Source organism: Girardinichthys multiradiatus, chromosome 4, assembly GCF_021462225.1.
Source record: "Girardinichthys multiradiatus isolate DD_20200921_A chromosome 4, DD_fGirMul_XY1, whole genome shotgun sequence".
Lineage (NCBI taxonomy): Eukaryota > Metazoa > Chordata > Actinopteri > Cyprinodontiformes > Goodeidae > Girardinichthys > Girardinichthys multiradiatus.
The window spans coordinates 1,155,345-1,181,829 of NC_061797.1; the positions used below are offsets into that span (position 1 = coordinate 1,155,345).

A 26,485-nucleotide genomic window follows, 5' to 3' on the forward strand; every position below is an offset into this window, starting at 1 on the left:
AACTGATCCAGGAGAGGGAGCAGCCCAAGACTCAACCTGACACAAAAAACAGGCAAACACAGTCACAATCACATATCCCCACCCTCATGCGTAAACATAAAAGCACTCACACCCATGCACCCAACGTAAAGACAAACAACAATGGACGTCATACACTCACTTACTCACTCATACTCCCCATACATACTCTATACTCCCAGGTCCAGGTGCCAATACCCCATAGGGACAACCAGCCCCTGGACCCAGGAGGTGGTCCCCTTCCCCCTGGTGGTGGAGACAGGCAGACTGCCCCAGCACCTGAACCTGGTCCGGGCTAGCTCGGGCTCGTGCTTAAACCTGAGCGATCCCAGCCTGGACCCGGCCCCCCGCCCCCAGTCCCCAACGACCCCCACAGCCACAGAAGGAAGCATTGGAGGAAGGCCACCACAGCACGCCAAGGACCGGGCACTCCGTCAACCCCACACCCAAACCCTGGAGGTGCCCCAGGATGCCGGCCACCTACCCTCTCGTACGGCACACCTCGACGCACTAAGCAGGCTGGCCAGCCCCTCCACCAAATCGAAGCCATATCTCAATCAACACCGCACACCGCCTGGCCAAGACCCCCTCGTCAGAGCCTGGCACCCCCCCAACCAATGTACCGGGCACTGAAGCCAGGGACCGAGATCCAAGGCAATCCAAACGATCCCGAGAGGGCCGAAAAGCCAGCACAAGACAATCCCCAAGACCTGAACCCCAGCCCAGATCCCGCCCAGAAGGCCCGCTCCCTCTCCCGGCTTAGAGGGGAGCGCAGGCACTAGAGGTTAGAGTAATAAAATAAACTCCCTCTTGATGCCATTGACCACGCTCACACCCAAGGCCCTACATGTGAATGCTGTGAAACTGTTATAAATGACTGTCGGTTGTACAATGAAATTGGGGCACAGGCTGCCATGGGACTGCAGAGATGGAAAACCCTTTCCTGCACTCTAATGACGCACCTGCACCCCAATCCCCTACATGAGTGGTAGTGTGATGGAGGGAGGTGTCCGGGGATGGGGAGGGAAGGACTGGGTGGCAAAATGCTCTCCCAGGGAGCCAGCTCCCCAGGCTAACCCCAATAGGTACCCCCATTTGCTGAGTTCCAGCAAAGAGGCATAGGTACATCCATTGGGCGAAAGGCTAGGAACAGGGACCAGGCCCCTCGAGAACCAACTGAAAACCGGGACCAAGACCCCCAGCCCCTCCCCCCCAGAACCACCCAAACGCCGATCCCTAGCCCCGACACCCAGTCCCCCACCGAAAGGAGCCACCGACCCCCAACAAAAAGGAGCCATCCGGAAGCGTGAGCAGCAACGGCCAAGAGTGGGTCCCAGTACAGAAAAAAGAGCAGACCAGCCGGCCCAGCACAGCTCAGTCCCTGATGCCTGGTACTGGACTGCAGCCATAACCAGGCAAGCGGGGCAACAAAACACGTTCCAACACCGAGGCCGCCAACAGGAAACACCTGACCCACAATGGCAGGCCCACCCAAATGCAAGCTCTGGGCCAGCATAGGCACATGCAACCCCCATAGACAAACGAACCGAGACCCCCAGGGCCAGCCAGGCAGTCAAGCAGACCCCGCGATACGCCACCCCATCCACCATTCTGTCCAAGGAAAAGACACCAGCCCAGCAAGCAGAAAGGTTCACAGAAAGGCCACAGCATGCACAGCAAAGAGGCCGCACTCCCCCTGAGACGCACAACCACCAACATCCATGCCAACCAAGCAAAAATGACAGAGCCAATCCAAGCCGCGGTTCCCCCCGAGCCAAGGGCACAGCAACACCACACATCCTTCCATACATTGGTAGGGGCATGGTGAAGATCACCAACCCCAAGCAAACCCCACCTCAGTAAAAGGCCGAGAAGCACGATGCATCAGCATAGCCCAGGGACGCCCGCCCTGCAGCACCCACACACGTAGGCCAGAGCCACCATGCATAGGACCACCGCCCCAGCACGCCATACAGCGGAGGACAGAACGCAGCAATGAGCACCCAAAGCAAAAGCCGTGCACAAAGCCCACACCATGCAAATGCGCCCCAACCAGCCCTCCAAAAACAAAGCCCCCTGCGAAGGTGCACCCTCGTGAGAAGACCCACAGCATCCAGGTCCAAGAACATGCCTGACACCCATATCCCTACCATAAGAAATCCCACACCGAAGCCAACATAAGGCAGAGCCCACAGAGCCAAAACCCACCAAGAAGTCAAGACCACTCAACCCCGGCCAGCCCACCCGCCCAAACCATGCAGACCCCTCCGACCCCCCTCCCCCAGACAGAACTGGGACCGGCGTCAGGGACCGGAACCCAGACAAGGAACCAGAATCCGAACAGGAACCTCCCATGTCCAAATGATGCCAATCCCCACCCAAGGCCAACCACCCACCTTCACCCCAGAAGAAAACCTACACCCACCCCAACATTTGAAGACCTCCCAGAACACATAAGACATTAGACACCCAGGTTGACTTTGCCCCACCCCCTCCCACAGATCCTCCGCCCCGCCAGCAGAGTGCACTCCTTGAAGGAGAGAGCACCTGCAAGAGATGGTACCTACCCGCCATTTTAGGAGGCCCCTACGCCCACCGATGCACCAAAGGACCCCGGGCTGGTGCAGGGTGCCACAGCATCCACCGGCCCAAAACCCAGATGACATACCCGTCCAGACCCAAGGCCCCCAAGCCCATCCCAGACCCGCCCAGGAGCAGCCCGGCCACCAAGCCAGTAACCTATGTCCGCCAGCAGAGGCTCCCCAAAAACATCACATGTCGCCCCTGAGAGCCACCAAAGCCCCACCCCGGTTGGTGCCACAGCCCCCGGCACCAGCGACCCCAGCCCAGGGACACCCCCAATGCCCCAAACCCAGACACCCCCCCCGCATCCACCACAATGCCCCAGAGGACCAAGCCAAAGGTGCCCCACCCCCGTGATTGAGCCATTTAAAGGAGCCCAGAGAGATTGATCTGATGTGGAGGCAGAGGCTGTCTCAAGACTTATATAATTCAACAGAAGGTTTCTGTACTGGTTAATTTTAAGAATGTTTTTATTTTTCCAATTCATGAGGATAGTTTTCTTAGCGATACATAAGGCAGTCTCTGGTGACATCGTCTAAGTTGCCCAACAAGCAAACTGAGGGGGAAGGTGAAATATTACATCCCAGACACTTTGATAAGTCTTCACATATCAGGCGCCAGAACCTCTGAACAGGTGTACATAACCATAGTACGTTGATGTAATTGTCAGGTATATTGCCTGTGCTGTGTAAGCAAGTATTAGACGGTGCAAAACCCATCCTGAACATCTGTTGACCTGTACAGTATACTGTATGAAGGATGTTGTATTGTATTAATTGTAAACAGGTATTTCTTGAGTTTTTGAGATATTAATCAGCTGCTACCGGTTGTTGTCATACTTTTGTATCTTCATACTAGCTGCCAGAGGGATGCAGTGCATCAGACTGTGGTCCGCAAGTACCCCATCTGTCCTGTTGTACCTTGGAAAACCTTTACCTGCTTATGGGCCGAGAGCTGGAGGAGCTAGAAGAAGTCCCTGCTGGAAATGTCTTGGGTAAATCTGTCCCTTTATGTCTCTTTGATTCTTAATGTGGCCTTTTATCAGCCCTGTATTTAGAAAAACTTCAGTCAGTCATCTTCTCACTTAGTTGGGGCTTCTTGTGCTAAACCAGTGTTTGTGTCTGCCAAGCACTCCCCCGCTCAGCCGGGGCCTCAGGCCGGCTGGGTGATGGTACGTAGAAAGCATAGTCCTAGATCCCAGCCCACAGGTCACCACCAACCCGTTTTCACGGGATTTCTAGGAAATCTAGGATTTCCTTCTTTCATCTCTGGAACATTGCCAAAATTAGAAATATCCTGTCCAGGAGTGACGCTGAAAAACTTGTCCTTGCATTTGTTACTTCAAGGCTGGACTAGGTAGGTATCCCTTCCTCTTGACCTCTCCGGCTGGCTCACCATGGTGGATGAAATGTGCCTTTGCTAGCTTGGACCCTCCGAGTTCTGGGTGGTCTTGCTGCCGGGGGGTTGGTACAGACCCTGGACTGGTTCCGGGCTTGACCCGTGCAACTGGGGGTGGTGGCATGGCTAAGACGGGGGGTACTTGGTGCACTGTGTCTCACTTAATGCCTCTTTAGCCTGGGGGCTGTTGGTCCTATGCCTCGCTGATTTTAAAAAGTTAATCACGCAAGTAGGGTACCGTCTTGAGATATCCTTAATGTCACTTAAGAAGAAGTCCAACCAGTTCTATTTTAAATATTTACTCAGAAACTCCCTGTAGGTATGCACCCTCGTGTAGCACCAGAAGGGTGTTGCACAGAAATAACAGGGGGAAGGTTTGACTGCTACCACCCTTTTTAAAATTAACTAATGTTAGAGTTTTCCCTAAACTCCTACGTGTTCATTTGTTTGGTAAAGCTAAGACATCCTATACTGTTACTAATAAAAACAAAGTAATAAAAAGAACATGGAGGCTGCGCAGTCTTTAGATGCCTGTACAGGGAGAAGCTCGTCTCGTCCTCTGAAACTTCCGAAACTTCTGATTACTTCCCCCAGAACAGCAGTTTTTATTCAAAAGCCAGGCGTATACTTGTACATGAAAAAACATACATTTTAATCGACTGTCTGATTTCATATCTGGAGCTGTCTGACACCCATTCAGCTGACTTTTCGACACTTCCTGTTTTTCTACTTTTGACCTTTATTTACATATGTAGAAATATAAAAATATCTGTTGTCACTGGGCAGAAGTCTTGCATATGAAAATATCTTGTTGCCACTGGGTAAAAGTAAGTCTTACATACAGAAATATGTTCTTGTCGTTAGGCAGAAGATTTACAGAGACACATCCAGAAATATCTTCAGTTACTGTGCAGATGATATCTAAGTCCAACACACACCAATATAAGCCTGTTTGGAGGCCTCTAAGTTACACAATACATTTTATTTCACACATTATTAAACATACTTAAGCATAGCCATACCAATTCTATAAGCATAGCATGAATATTTTCCAACAATTTCCCCCTTTTGAAATCTTAATGACTCGTACTCGTCGTCTTCCGCTTATCCGGGACCGGGTCGCGGGGGCAGCAGACTCAGCAGAGACGCCCAGACGTCCCTCTCTCCAGACACCTCCTCCAGTTCCTCCAGGGGGAGCCCAAGGCGTTCCCAGGCCAGCCAAGAGACATAGTCCCTCCAGCGTGTCCTGGGCCGTCCCCTGGGCCTCCTCCCGGTGGGACGTGCCTGGAACACCTCCCGAGGAAGGCGTTCAGGAGGCATCCGGTATAGATGCCCGAGCCACCTCAACTGGCTCCTCTCGATGTGGAGGAGCAGCGGCTCTACTCCGAGCCCCTCCCGGATGGCCGAGCTCCTCACCCTATCTCTAAGGGAGTGCCTGGCCACCCTACGGAGGAAGCTCATTTCAGCCGCTTGTATCCGGGATCTCGTTCTTTCGGTCATGACCCAAAGTTTATGGCCATAAGTGAGGGTAGGAACGTAGACCGACCGGTAAATTGAGAGCTTTGCTTTTTGGCTCAGCTCTCTCTTCACCACAACGGACCGGCACAGCGCCCCCATTACTGTGGCAGCCGCACCGATCTGTCTGTCAATCTCCCGCTCCATTCTTCCCTCACTCGTGAACAAGACCCCGAGATACTTAAACTCCTCCACATGAGGCGGGAACTCCCCTCCAACCTGAAGAGGACAAGCCACCCTTTTCCGGTCGAGTACCATGGCCTCGGACTTGGAGGAGCTGATCCTCATCCCAGCCGCTTCACACTCGGCTGCGAACCGCCACAGCGCATAGTGTAGGTCTTGCCTAGAGGGGGCCAGCAGGACCACGTCATCCGCAAAAAGAAAAGACGAAATCCACTGGTCCCCAAACCAGACCCCCTCCGGCCCTTGGCTGCGTCTAGAAATCCTGTCCATAAAAGTTATGAACAGGACCGGTGACAAAGGGCAGCCCTGCCGGAGTCCAACATGCACCGGGAACAGGTCCGACTTAGTGCCGGCAAAGCAGACCAAACTCCTGCTCCGCTCGTACAGGGACCGGATGGCCCCTAATAAAGGGCCCCCGATTCCATATTCCTGGAGCACCCCCACAGGGCATCACGAGGGACACAGTCGAATGCCTTCTCCAGGTCCACAAAACACATGTGATCCGGTTGGGAAAACTCCCATGAACCCTCGAGCACCCTGTAGAGGGTATAGAGCTGGTCCAGTGTTCCACGGCCGGGGCGAAAACCACACTGCTCCTTCTGAAGCCGAGGTTCGACTATCGGTCGGACTCTCCTCTCCAATACCCTGGCGTAGGCCTTACCAGGGAGGCTGAGGAGTGTGATCCCCCTGTAGTTGGAACACACCCTCTGGTCTCCCTTCATAAGAAGGGTGCAATCCAAATGCCGATAAATGTTCCAATATTTTATGCTTTAGTAATCTGAAATTACCCTGTGTACCTTTGTAATCCTATGTATTCTTTCAACCTTTAAGCCCTAAGAAATCAAACAAGGAGACTTGAGTCTGAGCCAACCATCCTCTTTAGTATTGAGAGAGCCTTTATTTCTTTTCTTTTCCTAAAATGAAGGATTTTATTTGTCTTGATGCTGTTATAAAAATCCTAACCTTGGTTCCAAAACAAAACTCTTCAACCCCAATCTGTGTTCCCCAGAGTAGAAATCTTGAGTATTATTGCATTTCAAAGCCACCAAATGACTGGAAAACCCTCATTGGCTTAGATCTATTTTAATAGGTAATCGGTCTACCTTTAATTAAATATTATAATTTTATGGACCCAAAATCTACGGCTTGCGGGCTTCAGGAGTCCAGGAACCACAGGTTGAGTACTACTGCATTGAACAATGATGTTAGCTCTCTTGAAGGATTGGCTGAATATCCCCAGACCTGTTGGTGTATTATTTCTGCTTAGACAATAATCAGATTTAAAATCACTAGTTCACAGCTCCTAATTTACCTCAGATCATATTTGCTCCTAACCCAGTTCATAAAAAGCTTCAGACAAACATTGTGCTAAAAAGCCAAAAACAAACAAAAAATACAGATCTGTTTTAAAATAAAGAAAAACCATGCTTAAAAATTTGGTACTGTGGTGGAAAATAACTCCACAGTTCTGAAGGCCTTTTCTATGCAGTCTTTTAGGAAACATGAGATTAGTTTAATTTTTGTGTGGTACCACCGTCCAATCAGAATCTTTCTTACCTTCAAAAATAACCCAATTTTTTCCATTCTCATTTTAAAGGTTTGATTTACCAAGGAAAATGTATTTATGTTTTATGCAACTTCTATCTATTATTGGAGTGCACTAAATGCACTCCAGTTTCTAACTAGTCTTGCTGAATTATCCTATTCAGCTCATAGGTTATGCTGGTCTTGTTACAAATGTTATTTATAACTCACACTCACACCCTGACTGTTACTGATCTCACAGGCTCACAGCCTGCTCATAGCTTCACGGGACTTTTGACTATGTGTTTTAAAGTTTTACCACATCTGTAATCTGGTTTTATTGAGACAGAACTCAAATAAAACACAGCATTGAAACCTTTGTGTTTTTTGCCCGGTCTTAGCTTTCTGACTCCAGAATACAATGCACAATCTAGGGACTTTAACCCTATTTTAAGGACTGTAACCTTCTTTAACTGGTTTATGGGGACTCGAACCCCGCAGAAGGACTCTAACCTTCTGTTCTTTATAGTTTCCCACGCTAAGGGACTCTAACCCAGCTAAATCATGTATTCTCGTCAGAAAACATGTTGAGTTGCCAAACTCAGGAAACAGAATTTGTAGTATCTTCCAACTACGGGACTCAAACCCAGTTAAATCAAACAGAATTTGTAGTATCTTTCAACTACGGGACTCAAACCCAGTTAAATCAAACAGAATTTGTAGTATCTTTCAACTATGGGACTCAAACCCAATTAAATCAAACAGAATTTTCTCACGTACTTTACTTGACCTGTTTTATATTATCTTAACATACTGGTCTACACATTTTAAATTTAGCAGAACATTTCACTTACTCAGACATTTGACACCAAGAATTTAGGCCTATCGACAATGCCAAAATGCAGAGTTTGTTTAAACAGGTTTCTGCCTTACCTTGTGAAAGTGAGGGGGTACCCCGATGTCAGAGTCTTTTGGTGGAGTTCTGATTAAGCCGAAAGTCCTCGCTTTTCCCAAATCACGTCGGGGTCACCAAAAATGTTGGAGTTACCCCTAAACTCCTATGTGTTCGTTTGTTTGGTAATGCTAAGACATCCTATACTGTTACTAATAAAAACAAAGTAATAAAAAGAACACGGAGGCTGCGCAGTCTTTAGATGCCTGTACAGGGAGAAGCTCGTCTCGTCCTCTGAAACTTCCGAGACTTCTGATTACTTCCCCCAGAACAACAGTTTTTATTCAAAAGCCAGACATATACTTGTAAATGAAAAAACATACATTTTAATCGACTGTTTGATTTCATATCTGGAGCTGTCTGACACCCATTCAGCTGACTTTTCGACACTTTCTGTTTTTCTACTTTTGACCTTTATTTACATATGTAGAAATATAAAAATAAATGTTGTCACTGGGCAGAAGTCTTGCATATAAAAATATCTTGTCACTGGGCAAAAGTAAGTCTTACATACAGAAATATGTTCTTGTCGTTAGGCAGAAGATTTACAGAGACACATCCAAAAATATCTTCAGTTACTGGGCAGATGATATCTAAGTCCAACACACACCAATATAGGCCTCTAAGTTACACAATACATTTTAAATTTATACATTATTAAACATACTTAAGCATAGCCATACCAATCCTATAAGCATAGGATGAATATTTTCCAACACTAATTAACTCACTTTACTAAATAAGTGAGAATGCATTATAAGTGACAGCCTTAGGGTGCAACACCAATCAGAAATTTAACAGTATGGTGATTAGATAGCCTCACAATGAAAACTTCAAAACAGTCGACTATCACAGCAACTCTATGTCCAAATGCCTGTCTAAATGCCATTAGCATTCTGGTTTGAAGTACATGTCGCTCTGGCCACTCAATTTGAAATTCCAATCTCTGATGAAGTATGTCGATTACTTTATGCCAAACTCTAGAAGCAGTGGGCACAGAGATCTTAAACCTAAAAGCCAAATCTTTGAGCGGAAGATGTAGTCTGAGCCTCATCAAAACTAAAATGAACTGTTCAAATTTAGACAGCACAGACATAGGACCACAGGTGATGTAGGGCTCGCACAGCTCAAAAATCTAAAGCAAAACTAAGAAATTGGGTTGCCCCGTGTAAAACTTTGTCTAGTCTTCGTTTTTTTCTGTCTCCAGTGCCTTGGTTCGAAGATCTGCCACCTCTGTTGTGTTCTGTCGCAGAACATCCTCCATCTTTTCAATGTCATCCATTGTTAATTCAGTCTGGCATCCGGCATCTGTGTAGCCTGTAATATAGCAGTGGGGAGGATAATAACTTAGCGAATATGAATTATGTGATTTGTTGTGTCCCCATTTTAAAAAAAATCTTTTTTACAAACATGCAAACCTTCTGGTCCAATTATACAGGATGTACACAAAATTCAATTTCTGTTTCATTATGTATTCATTTCCACGGATGGGTATTCATAATCTTTTGTAAAATACAGGGGTTGGACAATGAAACCGAAACACCTGTCATTTTAGTGTGGGAGGTTTCATGGCTAAATTGGACCAGCCTGGTAGCCAGTCTTCATTGATTGCACATTGCACCAGTAAGAGCAGAGTGTGAAGGTTCAATTAGCAGGGTAAGAGGACAGTTTTGCTCAAAATATTGAAATGCACACAACATTATAGATTACATACCAGAGTTCAAAAGAGGACAAATTGTTGGTGCACGTCTTGCTGGTGCATCTGTGACCAAGACAGCAAGTCTTTGTGATGTATCAAGAGCCACAGTATCCAGGGTAATGTCAGCATACCACCAAGAAGGACGAACCACATCCAACAGGATTAACTGTGGACGCAAGAGGAAGCTGTCTGAAAGGGATGTTCGGGTGCTAACCCGGATTGTATCCAAAAAACATAAAACCATGGCTGCCCAAATCATGGCAGAATTAAATGTGCACCTCAACTCCACCAGAACTGTCCGTCGGGAGCTCCACAGGGTCAATATACACGGCCGGCCTGCTATAGCTAAACCTTTGGTCACTCATGCCAATGCCAAACGTCGGTTTCAATGGTGCAAGGAGCGCAAATCTTGGGCTATGGACAATGTGAAACATGTATTGTTCTCTGATGAGTCCACCTTTACCGTTTTCCCCACATCCAGGAGAGTTACGGTGTGGAGAAGCCCCAAAGAAGCGTACCACCCAGTCTGTTGCATGCCCAGAGTGAAGCATGGGGGTGGATCAGTGATGGTTTGGGCTGCCATATCATGGCATTCCCTTGGCCCAATACTTGTGCTAGATGGGCGCGTCACTGCCAAGGACTACCGAACCATTCTTCAGGACCATGTGCATCCAATGGTTCAAACATTGTATCCTGAAGGCGGTGCACCAATACACACAGCAAGACTGGTGAAAGATTGGTTTGATGAACATGAAAGTGAAGTTGAACATCTCCCATGGCCTGCACAGTCACCAGATCTAAATATTATTGAGCCACTTTGGGGTGTTTTGGAGGAGCTAGTCAGGAAACGTTTTCCTCCACCAGTATCACGTAGTGACCTGGCCACTATCCTGCAAGAAGAATGGCTTAAAATCCCTCTGACCACTGTGCAGGACTTGTATATGTCATTTCCAAGACGAATTGACGCTGTATTGGCCGCAAAAGGAGGCCCTACACCATACTAATAAATTATTGTGGTCTAAAACCAGGTGTTTCAGGTTCATTGTCCAACCCCTGTATATTCAAATTGAAATGATATTATGTTAGAAATTCTTATTTTTATACACTATCTAACCCTCCAAGCGCATAGATGTACATAGCTCACATACAATATCATATACAATATGATATTTTTTTCATATACGATCGCATTTGAAATGTTTCATAATGATGGTTGTTACACATCTTACCTTGATCATTTAATGTCCCGTTTCTGCAGACCACCTCTGATTGTGGGACTGTCGGACCAGTACCAGGCTCCTCAGGGTTCATACGTGGGTGCTCAGCTGACAGATCCAACATAGCCTCAGCACATTCCGACTTTCTTTGTTGTTCTCCCTTTAGCTTCATTCTCTGAACTCGTTGAAGAGATGCCTCTGATCTGGGCATAGATTGTTGGTGACCAAGGTTGACTGTTGGAGCCCAGTCTACCGACTCAATGTCACCCTAGAGCTAGGGCAGCCTAAAATGTCCCGATAGAATTCGTATTAGACTTACGGTAGCTTAACAATCATTACTACGTGAATAGGCATTTCACGACAAACTAATGGTAAAAAGAACCAAAAAAAAAGAAGTTGGACTGCTACTTACCGCTGACGAAGTGGGCGCTACAGACACGCACATAAGCAGACTCTGCTCCTCCCGACCGCAGACGTAGATTTGTAATCCACTTTTTTACATCTTTCACCTTTATGAACGACAATCTTTGGCACTCGATAATAATGCTTTTGGCTCATTCTACAGAAACATCCACTTTTTAAATGGCAAGATCTCTTAATTTTTTTTTCTTTTTCTAACATTTGAACTTGGAGTACATTTTTACATAAGTCATTGACTTTATGAATGCACATAAATGAAAGCTTAATTAAATTATTTTTTTTTTTGGTACATTTATATAACTACCACGTGAACTGACTTTTTTGTCACTGGTGTTACCACACGTTTTTTCATAATATTTAAGGCTTTTATAAGACATTTTGTCTCAATCTCGTCAGCACATGTAGTCGGAGTCAGACAGGAATTGTGACAATGCAATGCAACCAGAAGACTGTATTTTAAAATGTATTAAGGTTTGTTGAAAGTGTGATTGAATAATTTTAATTTATTTGCTCTACCATGTATTTGCTACAACAATGAAAATATTTGAAAAATCTTATACAATGAATGATGCACTCTTTAAAACTTTAACTTATGAATGAAACAAAATTTATGGATGTAAAATTATCATGTGAAATATAACACATTTTCTGAACATGACAGAAAAAACTCACAGTGACACAATGAAACACCAGTGACAAGACCAAATATTCTCATTTTAAAACAAATAAACTTTTACATCATAAAGGTTCTTGAACAGTTTAAGAACACATGAAGTCAATTAACAAAAAGTTAAGATTAAGATTCAATTGTTCACTTGTCCAGCTTCCCCATGATGAACTCCCAGAACCGCTGCTCAATCTGCACTGAACGCTTATTGACTGCCCGGGGCTCTGGAATCAGGCACATCAGGCACATGATCTGGTCGCTGTATCAGCTGACGTCATCTCTGGGGCTTGGCCAGAATAACTTATTAAGTCCATTCCGGTGCATGCACTTGACTTTTATGTTGTTTTCTTCCAGCTGCAGGATGATGCCAGAGTATGGTTCATCATCATAATGTACAACACACCACTGTCCAATGTGATGGTCTTCCATGGCATTTGGTCTAAATTTCCTCTCTGTTTGATCAGTTGCCTCCATTGCTAGAAGAGCAACCTACTATAGACTGTGGCATGGACAATCAAACACACCCTCAGCAGCCCGGCAGAAACACCTTATGTCCCTGTACTTGAGAATGCTGGGAGACACCCTGAGGACCTCGTGCATTTACATGGTGCCTTTAATGGTGAACAGGGGCACTTGCCTTAAATGTTCATCTCTCTTATTAACCTCTCCCTCACTCACATAAAACATTTTCACTTTGCTTGTATCTTTTAACAGCTGGAAAAAGGTCTGTGCATCTGGGATATCTTTCCCTTGACGAACCAATATGTCAGCCGTTCTCTTCAGTGTGGCCCTTACTCCATCTGGTGCACCCTTTCCATGACTTGCCTCGAAGAAGTTTCATGTCACGACTGAGAAACCTCCTTGGTGTGGTTCAGTGGATATGATGTGAAAGTTTGAGTGGTTTTTGTATTGTGTGGCAGGTCCATCACTAATAAAGTGAAGGTTTTGGACTTTAGTGTGGTCCTTTGCCAGGAACTGAAGAATAGGGTCCAAATGAGCCCATACAGCTGCAGGGTCATGCCTTCTGCTGGGAGAGATTGTACAAAAATGCGTAGGGGCTTGGTTTGCCAGGTGAAGCACTCCGGTCTGAAGGGTCACCTGCTGATGAGCAGCCTTTCATTCTGCCCTTTTTTCCCTTTCACTTAAATCACGTATTCTCTTTCTCTTCTTTGTTTCAGTGTCTCAGGTGTGGCCCTGCTTCCTTTTCTTTAAATACTCTGCTCTTCGTTCAGGTTCAGCATCCCTCAGCTGTCTATAAAGACGCTGCTTCTCAGCAGCACTCAATTTAGCCATACCTGACCAAAGAAGGATTAACAGCAATTATACTAATTAATTATTTTTATTTCATGCTAAAAAGTAAAAAAAAAACTAAATAAACACCATTGAATAAAATGTATCCACACATCTGGAGTAGCTGCTGTTACTGTTTGTCACTGGTGTTACCCAGAACGAAGGTAACACCAGTGACGGTAGCACCAATGATAGTTTTCATGAAAAATGCATTTTACAAAATGGCTGCTACAGAGCATGAAACCACATGTTGTCAATCATTATATATTCACTAAATTATGTAGTTTAATAAATTTGCATTGAATTTGTTTGCAATTCCCTGCCAATAAAGTTGGTCACACCAGTGACGTCAACTAAAAGCTTCATTTGAAATCATGAGATAAATGTTAATATTTCTGAAAACTGAAAATAGACAGTGTTTGTTCAATGGCAGTTCTTCATAGATCTTCAGGAAAGAGGTCAGAGAAAGTCAAGTGATGTCATCAGTTTCTTTTTCTAAAAGACTTTTGACGCATGGTAACACCAGTGACATGACTGCAGAGGACAACTACTTTTTGAAGATATTTTATAATATTAATTTGATATTTTGTTTTAATATATCATTTATATCATATATTTGAGTTATTTATACATTTCTGCATTTTGATTGGCAGAAAAAACATTTTTTAAACTCAAAGTACAGCAAGCACGTCTGCAGTGGTTGGTGTTCTAAATAATTGATTAAAAAGCAAATATTACCAAGTTGATGGTACCTCATAGTTTGATAGTATAAATAATATGTATTTTAATAATAATAAAAAAAAAAAACATGTAACAAAGAATTTTTTCAAAAGTAATATTTCTTTAAACGTTAGGGACAGAAAAATGGACGTTTCTGTAGAATGAGCCTTTTCCTTTTCTCTGCTAGATCGATTGGAGCGGCCGTAAACGGCACAAAATGTGGGCATGTTTACAGATGGCAAATCCTCGGCTACTTCACTTCTTGCCCTCCATCTGTATTCCGCGCTCTCGCGGTATAGCTATGTAACGTCACGTGAAAGCTAGCTATTCTCTCCGTGTCTCACACACACACACATCCATGGATTACTATCTTTTTGAGGACTTTGCATTGACTCACATTCATTTTCATTCACTTCAATGGCCTAAACCTGACCCGACCCCTAACCCTTTGACCATCTTCATTGGAGGCAACTACATGGTGGCCATTTTGTGTGGGGTACTTAAAACCATGTACTGCTGTTTAAACACCTAAACAACAGTGATTGAATTTAAAAGGCAATTCCATAGACTCCATCAGAACCAGTTAGGAACCTTCCACCAGAACGGGGTCCAAACTCTGTCAGAACTAGAAAGAAACCACTATCAGAACCAGGTCCAATATCCATCAGAACCTGGAACAAATCTCCCATCAGAACCGGACTCAAACTCCATCAGAACCAGGTCCAAACTCTGTCAGAACCAGCAATAAACCTCCATCAGAACCTGGAACAAATCTCCATCAGAACCAGACTCAAACTCCATCAGAACCAGTTAGGGACCCTTCACCAGAACCAGGTCCAAATCACCTTCAGAACCAGGAAAACCCTTCTATCAGAACTGCATCTGGCACAGGGTGTCTTGAATTTGTGCAGGGTATAATGAAAATGTATAATGAAATCTCAAGACTATCAAAGGATTCTAGAGAGAAATGTGCTGCCCAGTGTCAGAAAGCTTGGTCTCAGTCAGAGGTCATGGGTCTTGCAACAGCATAATGACCCAAAACACATAGCTAAAAACACCCAAGAATGGCTAAGAGGAAAACATTGGACTATTCTGAAGTGGCCTTCTATGATCCCTAACCTAAATCCTATTGAGCATCTTTGGAAGGACATGCCGTGTGGAAAAGGCCCCCTTCTAACCTGAGACAAATGGAGCAGTTTGCTCATGAGGAGTGGGCCAAAATACCTGCTGAGAGGTGCAGAAGTCTCATTGACAGTTCTAGGAATCGTTTGATTGCAGTGATTGCCTCAAAAGGTTGTGCAACAAAATATTAAGTTAAGGGTACCATCATTTTTGTCCAGGCCTGTTTCATGAGTTTATTTTTTAAAATAATTCTGTTGAAACATGTTTGAAAGGCAATGTCTGATTTTCATTTTTAAATTTTTATAGAATATTTATTCATTATTACCTTTGTCAGATTCAAGTTATTTCTGTGACCATAGTGGGTTTTTCTTTCATTAACCGAGGGGTACCAACAATGTGTGTTGAGTACTTAAAAAGCATGTACTGCTGTTCCAACAGCTAGACAACAGTGATTAAATTTAAAAGAATTTCCTAGGCTTTTGCATATAGGCTATTAGCACATCAGAACCTGGAACAAATCTCTATCAGACCCAAACTCTATCAGAAATCTCCATCAGAACTAGTTAGGAACCTTCCATCAAAACCAGGTCCAAAATCTGTCAGAACCAGGAAGACCCTCTATCAGAACCACGTCCAATATCTATCAGAAGCTGGAACGAATCTCCATCAGAACCAGACCCAATCTCCATCAGAACCAAGAGGAAATCTCCATCAGAACCAGTTAGATAACCTCCATCAGAACCACGTCCAAAATCCATCAGAACCAGGAACAAATCTTCATCAGAACATTGTATAAATCTTCATCAGAACTATATGCAATCGTCCATCAGAACCAACCAAACTATCAGAACCAGAAAAAAGGTGTGTTAGAACCATAAATAAATCTCTATCAGAAGCTAGTACGAATCTTCATCAGAACCATATCCAAACCTCCATTTGAATCAGGTCGAACGTCTATCAGAACCAGGTCGAAACTATCAGAACCAGGAGGAAAACTCAACCAGAACCAGGTCCAGATCTCCTTCAGAACCAGGAGGAACTTTTTATCAGAACCAGGTCCAACATCCATCAGAACCTGGAGCAAATCTCCATCAGAACCAGACCCAAACGCCATCTGAACAAAGGGGAAATCTCCTTCAGAACCAGGTAGGAACCCTCCATTAGAACCAGGTCCTAACTCAGTCAGAACCAGGAATAAAACTCCATCAGAACCAGACTCACACTCCATCAGAACCAAGAGGAAATCCCCTTCAGAACCTGGTACAAATATACATCAGAACTTGCTGAGAATCCTCCATCAGAACCAGGTCAAAATCAAAACCAGAAACTTACTTATGACATTAAGACCATCTTCATAGGTCCAGACTCCATCAGAACCTGGAACAAATCTCCATTACAACCAGACCCAAACTCCAGCAGAAAGAGGAACAAATGTCCATCAGAACCTTTTATAAATCTTCATTAAAACCATATACAAACATCCATCAGAACCATGTCCAAACTCTATCAGAACCAGGAAAAAACATCCATTAGAAAAAGGATTAAATCTCTATCAGAACCTGGTACAAATCTTCACCAGAACCATGTACAAACCTCCATCTGAACCAGGTCCAAAGTCTATCAGAACCAGGTGAAAACTATCAGAACCAGGAAGAAAACTCCACCAGAACCAGGTCCAAATCTCCTTCAGAACCAGGAGGAACCTTCTATCAGAACCAGGTCCAACATTCATCAGAACCGGACACATAATCCATGAGAACCAAGAGGAATTCTTCATCAGAACCAGTTAGGAACCCTCCATCAGAACCAGACCCAAACTCCATCAGTACCAGGAACATATCTCCATCAGTACAAGGAACAAATCTCCGTCAGAACCAGGTCCAAACTCTTATCAGAGCCAAGTAGAAACATCCATCAGAACCAGGTACAGACTTCCACCAGAACCAGATACAGATCTCCATCAGAACCATGTCCAAACTCCATCAGAACCTGGTAAAAAGCTCCATCAGAAACAGAAAAAATCTGTTTAAGAACCTTCTAAAAATTTTCATCAGAACCAGGTACAAACCTCTATCAAATCCAGGTCCAAACTCTATCAGAACCAGGAAGAAAAATCCATCAGAACCTTGTACAAATCGTCATCAGAACCAGGAAAAAACCTTAATGAAAACCAGGTCCCAACTCCACCAGAACCTGGCAAAAATCTCCATAAGAACCTTGAACAAATGTACACCAGATCCATGTACAAGCATCCATCAGAAACAAGTCCAAACTATCAAAATCAGGTACAAATCTTCACCAGATCCAGGAGGAACCCTCTGTCAGAATCAGGAACCAGCTCCCATCAGAACCACTTCCAATCTCTATCAGAACCAGAATGAAACCACTACTCTGTGACTTACGATAATAAGACCATCTTCATAGGTCCCAGTGGAGCATCAAAACAGCGATGTCAGCTACTTAAACAGCTTCTACTGCTGTTGCAACACCTGAACAAGAGTGAATAATTTAAAGGACAATTTCATAGACTTTTGAATATGCGCTTTAGTACGCATTACCATTTTAGCTAATTTTAGCTTATGCATTGCTTTTCGCATAGTAGATGGGGTAAATTACTATTTGCCGTCATGCTAGTGATAGCCAATATGCTAATGTTAGCATTTTAGCTTCTCTTTGTCCTCTCTTCTCTCTTAGCTGAAGAACACATTTGCCTTTTTTAGGCAATTTCTTGTTTGTTTTTGTGTTTCTTCAGCATATTTGTTGTTCATACTTTTTCTTAATTTTCTGCCATTTTTTATATATTTTAGCAGTGACATCAACTTCTTAGGCTATATTTTTGCTTCAGTCTATGCTTTTTCAGCTCATCTATGGGCAGCTCTTTCCTGCTTTTTTAGTGTTTTTGTCAGTTCTTGTATTTCAACAACTAGTTTTGAGGTAACAAGTAGTTTTGAGGTAACTTCACCTTGTTACGGTGTTTTATACCTGATAGTCTTCCTGCTTAAACAGATCAGATGACAGTTTTTTTTTTGCTGTTTCTGCTATTTCTACAAATTTATCAGATTTCAGCTGACATTCTGCTTTCAGCCTTAGCCTCTTTCTGCCAGCTTTCAACAGGAGTTTAGCATTTCTGTTTTCTTCTAATTCATTAAATTTCAGCAGATTGTCTGCAGTCAATTTCAGCTTGTTTCTGTCAGCTTTCAGCTAAGAAATTCAGCTTTCAGCATTCACACTGCATTTTCTTAGGAAATGCAAATTTTTCTAGTTTGCTTTGTTTCTCTCATGTATTCCCTAACATTTAAATTCATGGCGGCATATGGTTATTTGTGTTCTTCTGTTATTTTCTTTTCAGGCATTGGAGGTCTGGAGGAGTATGTGTTAAAGACGGCTACCCTGTCAACTTCCTCAGCTTGTCCCCCCTTCACTCCACTCAACTTTGAAGCTGCCCCAATTGTACGAGTTGCTGTAGAACCAAAACATCCAAGTAGGTGTCAGTAGACATTTGACCGGTGTTTATTTGCTTTGTGATTTTTTTCTGCTGGTATCCAATCATCCCACATTTCATTTTATTCCTTTTTCACTTCACTTGTGGTGAGGTACATGTGTTTTCGTCTGACAACTAAACATGCTCACACAGTTGTTGAGTGGGATGGGGTGGGTTATGCTATGTAGGCTGTCCTACTCAAATATTTTCTGGGGCTTATTCGAAAATGGCTTTAAAAACTGTAAGTACCTTCTGTGATAAAAACTTGTTTCATTGGTACAAAATCCAGGGGTGAAAGTAGTTTTAAATTCTTGCCGGTAGGGGTGGAGCTAGAGGGGGCTGGGGAGGCACTGTGGGCATATATGCATGCATATATATATATATATGTATATATATAATCAGGGGTGAAAGTGAGCCGGTACGGTCCGGTACTGCGTACCACTAAAAGATTCTGCGCCGGTACGCAGTACCGGGAAGATGGAAGAACGGCTGTCTGCTATGAAGCCGTCATCCAGAACCAGTTACAGCTGCAAAAACTCACGAGCACACAAAGAAGATCATATCCGCTACCAACAGGCAGTCTAAAACAAGACTTAATCAGTTTATAAATATAGCTTTTTCCCCCTCATTCCAAATAGTGTCTGAACTGTTCTGCTATGCTGGAGTCTCAATGCTCTTGCTTTGCTTCTCTCCCCTCGGAGCTCGAGGCTTTTGTGAACGGCCAACCGTTAAAACGAGCACCGCTACGTTTAATGTCTGTCTGCTCGCAGCTAAATACCCCAGTTAAAAGCAAAGGGAGAGTAACTGGTTGTGTTTCATGTTATTTTGCTGAATTACAGCAACACAGTACAGCTCAAAAACACCGCTTATGACCAGAGATTTCACATACACTACACGAGAGCGCTTACCTCCAAAACAGAATGGTTGCCAAGGAGATCGGTGACTAGGAGATTTTACACAGGTGGTGCACAGACATAAAAAACCGCCTCTTGCATTAGGACAGGACGAACAATAACTTACCATCTACAGACTTTTAAATAAAAATCGCGAAAACAAACGAACTGTCAAATTTTTTATTTAATGAAATCAAAACTTGACCCCAATGCAGAGAACAATAACTTCTTTGCTCAAAAGAAGAGACGGAAACTGAAGATGAAACGTTATGCATCACAAAATGGTTTGTCATTGTTTCATACATGGCAGTTCTTTAACAACTGAAATATATATATAGCCTGTTGTGTGCTCGTGAGTTTTTGCAGCTGTAACTGGTTCTGGATGATGGCTTCATAGCAGACAGCCGTTCTTCCCTCTTCCCGGTACTGCGTACCGGCGCAAAATCTTTTAGTGGTACGCAGTACCGGACCGTACCGGCTCACTTTCACCCCTGACAAAATCTCTAATGTATTCTGATGTTCTACATTTAGTTTTTAGTTATTAAAGTTGTCAAGCATGGAAATGAACAGAAATAACATTGCAAGTCTCCAAAGAACTCACAACAGCCTAGTTGAACGTATCCTTACCTAAACCTAACATTTTTTAAGATTGTTTGCCAACTAGAGGCAACAATATTAGCTGATTTCCCCTTGGGATTAATAAAGTATTGTTAACTGAAAGGTTTTCAGCAACAAGACGTGAACTAATACCATTCTGCTGCAGTGGTCACTAAAAATTAAGGCAGGAAAATAAACCTTTTCCACATTAATTGTATGTTTTAGGTGATATGCCGAAGCTGGTACGTGGGATGCGTTTGTTGAACCAGGCAGATCCATGTGCTGAGGTTTTGATTCAGGAAACAGGAGAACATGTTCTGGTTACTGCTGGTGAGGTCCATCTTCAACGCTGCCTGGATGACCTCAGAGAACGGTGCGTGGTTTGTTTTTTACTTTTTCTGCTGTGTCTTAAATAATGAAAATAAACTCTCCTCTGTTTTCATTGTCTGGCCTCCTTTAGGTCAAGGTAAGCTTTCTCATCATGTCTTCATACAGTGCAACCTTAGGTTGGAAAATGGTGACTTTACTTTTTCCCATGAACATGGCTTGGCAAGTTTAACAGCACACAAACAGCACACAGTCTTCATGTAGTTCAAATGTTTAAAACCAATCATTTCCTTTTTCATGTGTTAATGTCTGCTGGGTGCAGCCAAGGATGAAAAGATGGAGACTGCGCTCTTCCCCACTGCCCCATCCATCTCACCTCCTTTTAAACCTCTGTGGCATACTTCAGCATCAGCCATGTTTTTTTTTATCCTGAGGCTCTGTCTTTGGTGTGTTTCAGGTTGAGACTAGACTTTATCTTTAATGTATATCTCTTTGACCATTAGGACTACATGTGTATCCTGAACTGGTTCTATACATAACAGCACTTATTTATTAGGTGGCATAGTCCTTTAGCAGAGAAAAAAAAAACGTAAGAAGACTTGAAACATTTTCACCTTTATCTGAAAAAGATAAAATAATTCACTTTTTGGTTAGCACAATAAAAATAATTCTACTTTCTGTTAAATTTCTGTCTTTTCTTTTTGTTAATTTGTTGTAACACATTTTGTCCTCCAGTACAAGAAACATATAATTGAAACAGAAATAAAACTCAAGCAATTTCTAAGCACTATTTAATTCAAACACTGTGTGTCTAGATTGAGTAGTAGCTGACTGGTTTCTTCATAAACAAGGGAATGAAAAGCTGTCAGCAGTGGGACTAAGAGGTACATCAAAAGAACGCATCTCATGAGTTTTTGTCTTTGTGACTTGGGGTGGCTATTCATCACGCTGTTTATCATGGGAAACATTTCTTATGATCCGGATTCTGATTTATCATCAACAATAATTATTAATTGCTGATTTTTGGAATCCCCAGAAAATGACAGCATGCCTGATATTGTTATATTTTCTTATTGGCATGGCTCTTTTCACCCTTTTGGTTCTATATATATAGCATCAAGTGTTATCATTATATTTGAAAAAAAAACAAATGTCATTGTGTTGAGTTCAGTGGTACAATTGGACCACTTAATGTAACTAGTATACTAAAGTACAGTAATGGGGACATTTTTTTATAGTGCAGTATTTGTGTTTGAAGTACTATGATTGTATCCAGTTATACGTCTTGGCAAAAATTAGGATTATGATGTGTTGAGGTCAAATAATGCTATCACTGATATTCTTGCGGACTCAACCTCTTCCAGTCCGGATGTTGTGAGAAAGAACAGATGAAGAGCAGGAAATTAAGATTAACGCAAGTTTAATTTGGAAGATAATAAGTCCAATGATTTCTAATGGAAAATGAATATACAAAATAACACAAGAAAGAAAATTACATAAAGGAAATAATAATTTAACATAAGGGCCCTTACGGAGAGAGATGGATTTTCAGCAAAGCATGGCTGTCTTTACCCAGATGTCTCTGTCATTTCAAGTTCCAGGTACATTTTTATACTATGGACTTCAAAGCTTACTGACTGTGCCTTCCCTTTTTCCGTCAGGTGTTGTAAATCAGCCAAGCTCCCTTGTGGCATCTATACCACGGCCAAAAGTTGACATTTATTGCTTTATTGTCCCTACAGCCAACTTTTACAGCTTGCAGCTGCCGAGAACCTTCTAACCCAAGTTTCAACCTGACCCCTGTGCTTACTGACTCTCTCCCCAAGGCTCACTCATGTTAAATCTTAGTTTAATGTTCTCACATGCAAACTAAACTAACATGAAATTACATGATTTTAATTCTCAACAGATGGTAATAAATATTTCAGTAATTTTTGTGTCACTTTTTTTCCATTTCACGTAAATGAAACAAAACATCGTGATTAAAATTCTGCATCGTCGATCCCTGTTTGTGTCCTTAAAACAAAATACAGCAGAATATTTTTGTTTTCTCTGGCCCATGGATCTCTTGGTCATCAACATTTTTGTCGTTAGGTACAACCCTTTCAGCAGACATGCTCTATACTTCTTGAAGGTATTACAGCCAACTTAGTTCAGTCACTATAGGTTTAGCCGAAATACTGGATCTTTTTCACAGAAAACACAAAGAACTGCCACAGCAGGAAAAATACAGATGAGTTCAATTTAATTTGGGAAGACTCGGTTCCATTCAGTGTCCTGATAAGAATTGACACTGAGCCACAAATGAACCAGAATCCTGGAACCTGGTCACATAAAGGAAATATAGCTGGTCTTCTCATGCTGTGCTTCTCCTGCTGTAATATGCCAGAATATCTTCTGTGAAAAAAGCTCTGTTATCATCAACTGACTGGTTTCCTTTCAAGGTACTTGTGATATTGATAGTTTTCAGTATCTTTTTGCTTCTTCTCTAGTAAATTTGGTCCCTTACCTGGTTGTCGACCTCCCTCCTCTTTATTGTGGTGTTTGCCTGAGGGTCCCCTTTGCTTAGGAGTATTTCAGTCTGGGTCTGGGACCTTCCTAAAACTTTAGGGTGGCTTCTGGTCTAAAGTAAATTTAAATGAAATAATCAGACTAATTAGAAATATTTCAATGAAAGTTTTAAATACAATTCTGTGCAAAAGGTTTTGATCCACTTTAGATTTTTTCTGGTTTTGTACTTTTTGTCCCTGAGAAACCACTTGGGCTCTAATTTCATGCTGAAAGTGAGACATCTTGGAGTTACTTTTGACAGCAGCTTGAAATTTGACAAACGGATTGATTCTAATGTCACTGCAAACGTCTTTCAGCTTTGTCTCCTTTTCTTAGTCATTGTGACCTGGAAAAGGGCATTGACGCTTGGATCTGCTCAAGACTCGATTATTGTAATCCACTTTATATCAGAATCAGAATCAGAATCAGAAAAGCTTTATTGCCAAGTACGTTTTTGGACATACAAGGAATTTGTTTTGGCGTAGTCGGTGCAATACAGTACAAATTAAACAGTATAAACATATCTACAATATAATATAAATATATGTGCACAGTTTTAAGTGAGTGAGAGTAAATATAGAGCAGTATAAGATGCAAGAGCAATACAACAGTGCAGGTGAGTGCCAGACCTCCCTCGCTAGCCTTCAGTTAGTTCAAAACGTGCAGCCCGTCTTTTAACCAACACAATCACATCACTGGCTTCCAGTTAGTTTTAGGACACAATTTAAGATTTTAATGTTTGTTTTTAATCCCATAATCTGTCTTATCCTATCTAATCTCTCAGAAATCCTCACTCTTCTTAAACTGAAGAGGTCTTCAAATCAATGCACTTTAGTACCAAGGTCGAGGTACAAGCAGTAGGGTGATTCATCTATTACCCTGGCTGCTACCAGGATGTAAAATAATATTTCCCCAATTTAGGCTCTATTGTTGATCCAGTATTGTATAAAGGCTGAACTGCTCTTTTTGTGTCTTCCATGTTTTTGACTGTTTTAAAAAGATTTTATATGCTTTTATTTTATGTGTGTTTTGGTTTGTGTGCGCTTTATAGCACTTTTCTCATCTTTTGGATGTTGTAAAGCTCTGTGTAAATGAATGCAGACTGTTTAAATGTTACAGATTATCAAACACATTTTAAGATCAGACAAAGACAACCTGAGTAAATCCCAGGAGCAGTCAACCAGACCCGGCTCTATGTGGACAAAGTAGTGACCTAAATGCCCTCTTTTGTCTGTTTGAAGAGGCCCAGTCAAAGTCCGGATTTTAACTAAACCTTTTTCTTTTATTTTTTTACTTTGCCAAATTACATTTAATAATGGAGGTCTATTCTGTCATATACCAATGAATGTACATCATAATATTCCAATTTGCCATTTTCTGTATAATTTTTGATTCCGTGTTAATTTGGGAAAGTAAATGTGAAAGTTTTGAAAAGGTTTGACGTGAGGTTAAATACCGTACTGTACCATGAGAGGGTCAGTGTAACACTAACTTCTCCTTCACTTTATTTCTCTAAAGGTTTATAAATACAGAGATTACTGTGTCGAAGCCCATAGTTCCATTCAGAGAAACTGTGGTACGGCCTCCAAAGGTGGATATGGTGAATAAGGAACTCGGCAAGCAACAAAAAGTTGCTGTCATTCATCAGGTGAGTCAACCATGAAAACATTGGTGTTTTGTTCAGAATGTTGAAGGTGGAAGACAGGGTCATTGTCTCTTCCAGATACTGAGAGGATGTTCTGTAGGTTCCTACAACATTGAGTAAAGGAGTTGTTTTCTCTTATTCAGTCATTAAATCATGACGAGGCTTTGAGTCATTAGGAACAGAAGAAATAACATCCAACTTAAGACAGCAAGTCATTAGTTTGCAAATTGGCTGGTTCTTTTTAGGTGAAAGAAGAGCCTTCTCAGGGTCATTCATCTGAGTCCCAGCATGTGGACCCCGACGGTCTGGTTACTCTCACCACTCCCAACAGACTTGCTACTGTTTCTGTGCGGGCCATACCATTACCACAGGGTAAAATGCACACACGCACATACACACACACAATCCAAGTGTAGCTTGGCTTGCTTTCAATATGTAAAGTTTATTTTTGATGTTAAAATTTTATCATTATAAAGAAACTGGAACAATGGTGCAGAGTGCCACTGAGTCTAAACTGTAAATGTATTTTTAATAGGCATGAAATTGTTGGCGAATTCAGGTGAACTGTATTTTCTTTCTGGATAGAGGTGACTGTTCTTTTGGAGAAAAGCTCAGAGTTAATTCGGACTCTGGAGCTGATAAACCTATCCCTCAGGGAGGGGAAAACTATGGACATAAATCTCAGGACACTGGAGGCCATTGCAGAACTGAAAGACCATCTCCAGAACTTCCTGCAGGGAAGAAAGTGGCGGAATGCTGTGGAACAGATCTGGGCTTTTGGGCCTCGCAGGTCTGTCTTGGCATTTTACTGAGCAGATTTAGCCATTTTGGAAAATGCTCTGCCTTTTATAACCAATAGTGGTACAAGTTTAAAAAGCATTTTCCAGTATTAATTTTACTTGGTGGTGTTGGTAAACTAGTTGCATTTTTTTTCTTTGTTTTCAGGTATGGTACCAACATTCTTCTGAACAGCATTAAAGACTACAACCGACCGTCGGTGTGGCAGTGTCTTGAGTGGAGACACAGTAATGATCCAGCCAGAGCTGCGGCTTTTTCACTCCGAGACTTTGATAACAGTATTGTCAGTGGTTTCCAACTTGCAACTCTGTCTGGTCCCATGTGTGAGGAAGCCTTGATGGGAGTTTGCTTCTCAGTTGAGAAGTGGGATGTCCAGTCTTCAGCTTTTTCACAACATCCAGACACTTTGAAAGAGGATTCTGTTTCACGTGAAGCTCTTCAAGAGGTCAGTTCACATGGAAACAGTATAGATATGATAGCAGAGCGTAACTTGGCAGAACGAAGGACAGATGCTTTCTCTGGAGACTGCTATGGGCCAGTCTCCGGCCAGCTGATCGCTTCCATGAAGGAGGCATGCCGGCACGCCTTCCAGGCTCAGCCCCAGAGACTTATGGCAGCTATGTACACTTGTGAGATCATGGCAACTGGAGAAGTGCTTGGTGAGAGTGTAATTTTTATTATAAGCCATCGTTGCATAAATCTCTCTAAGCTGTGGAGAACTGTTTTATCATTTGGGCAAATCTGAAAATAACTACAGTACAGACCAAATGTTTGGACACACCTTCTCACTCAAAGAGTTTTCTTTATTTTCATGACTATGAATATTGTAGCTTCACACTGAAGGCATCAAAACTATGAATTAACACATGTGGAATTATATACTGAA

At 42.7% G+C, this 26,485-nt stretch overlaps 1 protein-coding gene across 5 annotated transcripts in view; it reads left to right on the top strand.

Moving 5' to 3' along the window:
• efl1 (elongation factor like GTPase 1) overlaps positions 1 to 26,485 on the top strand; it is a 90,717-nt gene that overhangs the window by 54,185 nt on the left and 10,047 nt on the right. For all 5 annotated transcript variants that reach the window (XM_047362890.1, XM_047362886.1, XM_047362885.1 and 2 more), the window contains exons 15-21: positions 3,460 to 3,595; positions 18,658 to 18,789; positions 20,505 to 20,652; positions 24,675 to 24,804; positions 25,047 to 25,173; positions 25,387 to 25,591; positions 25,747 to 26,258. In XM_047362890.1, the coding sequence (XP_047218846.1) occupies positions 3,460 to 3,595; positions 18,658 to 18,789; positions 20,505 to 20,652; positions 24,675 to 24,804; positions 25,047 to 25,173; positions 25,387 to 25,591; positions 25,747 to 26,258 (1,390 nt within the window). The remainder of the gene's footprint in view (positions 1 to 3,459; positions 3,596 to 18,657; positions 18,790 to 20,504; positions 20,653 to 24,674; positions 24,805 to 25,046; positions 25,174 to 25,386; positions 25,592 to 25,746; positions 26,259 to 26,485) is intronic.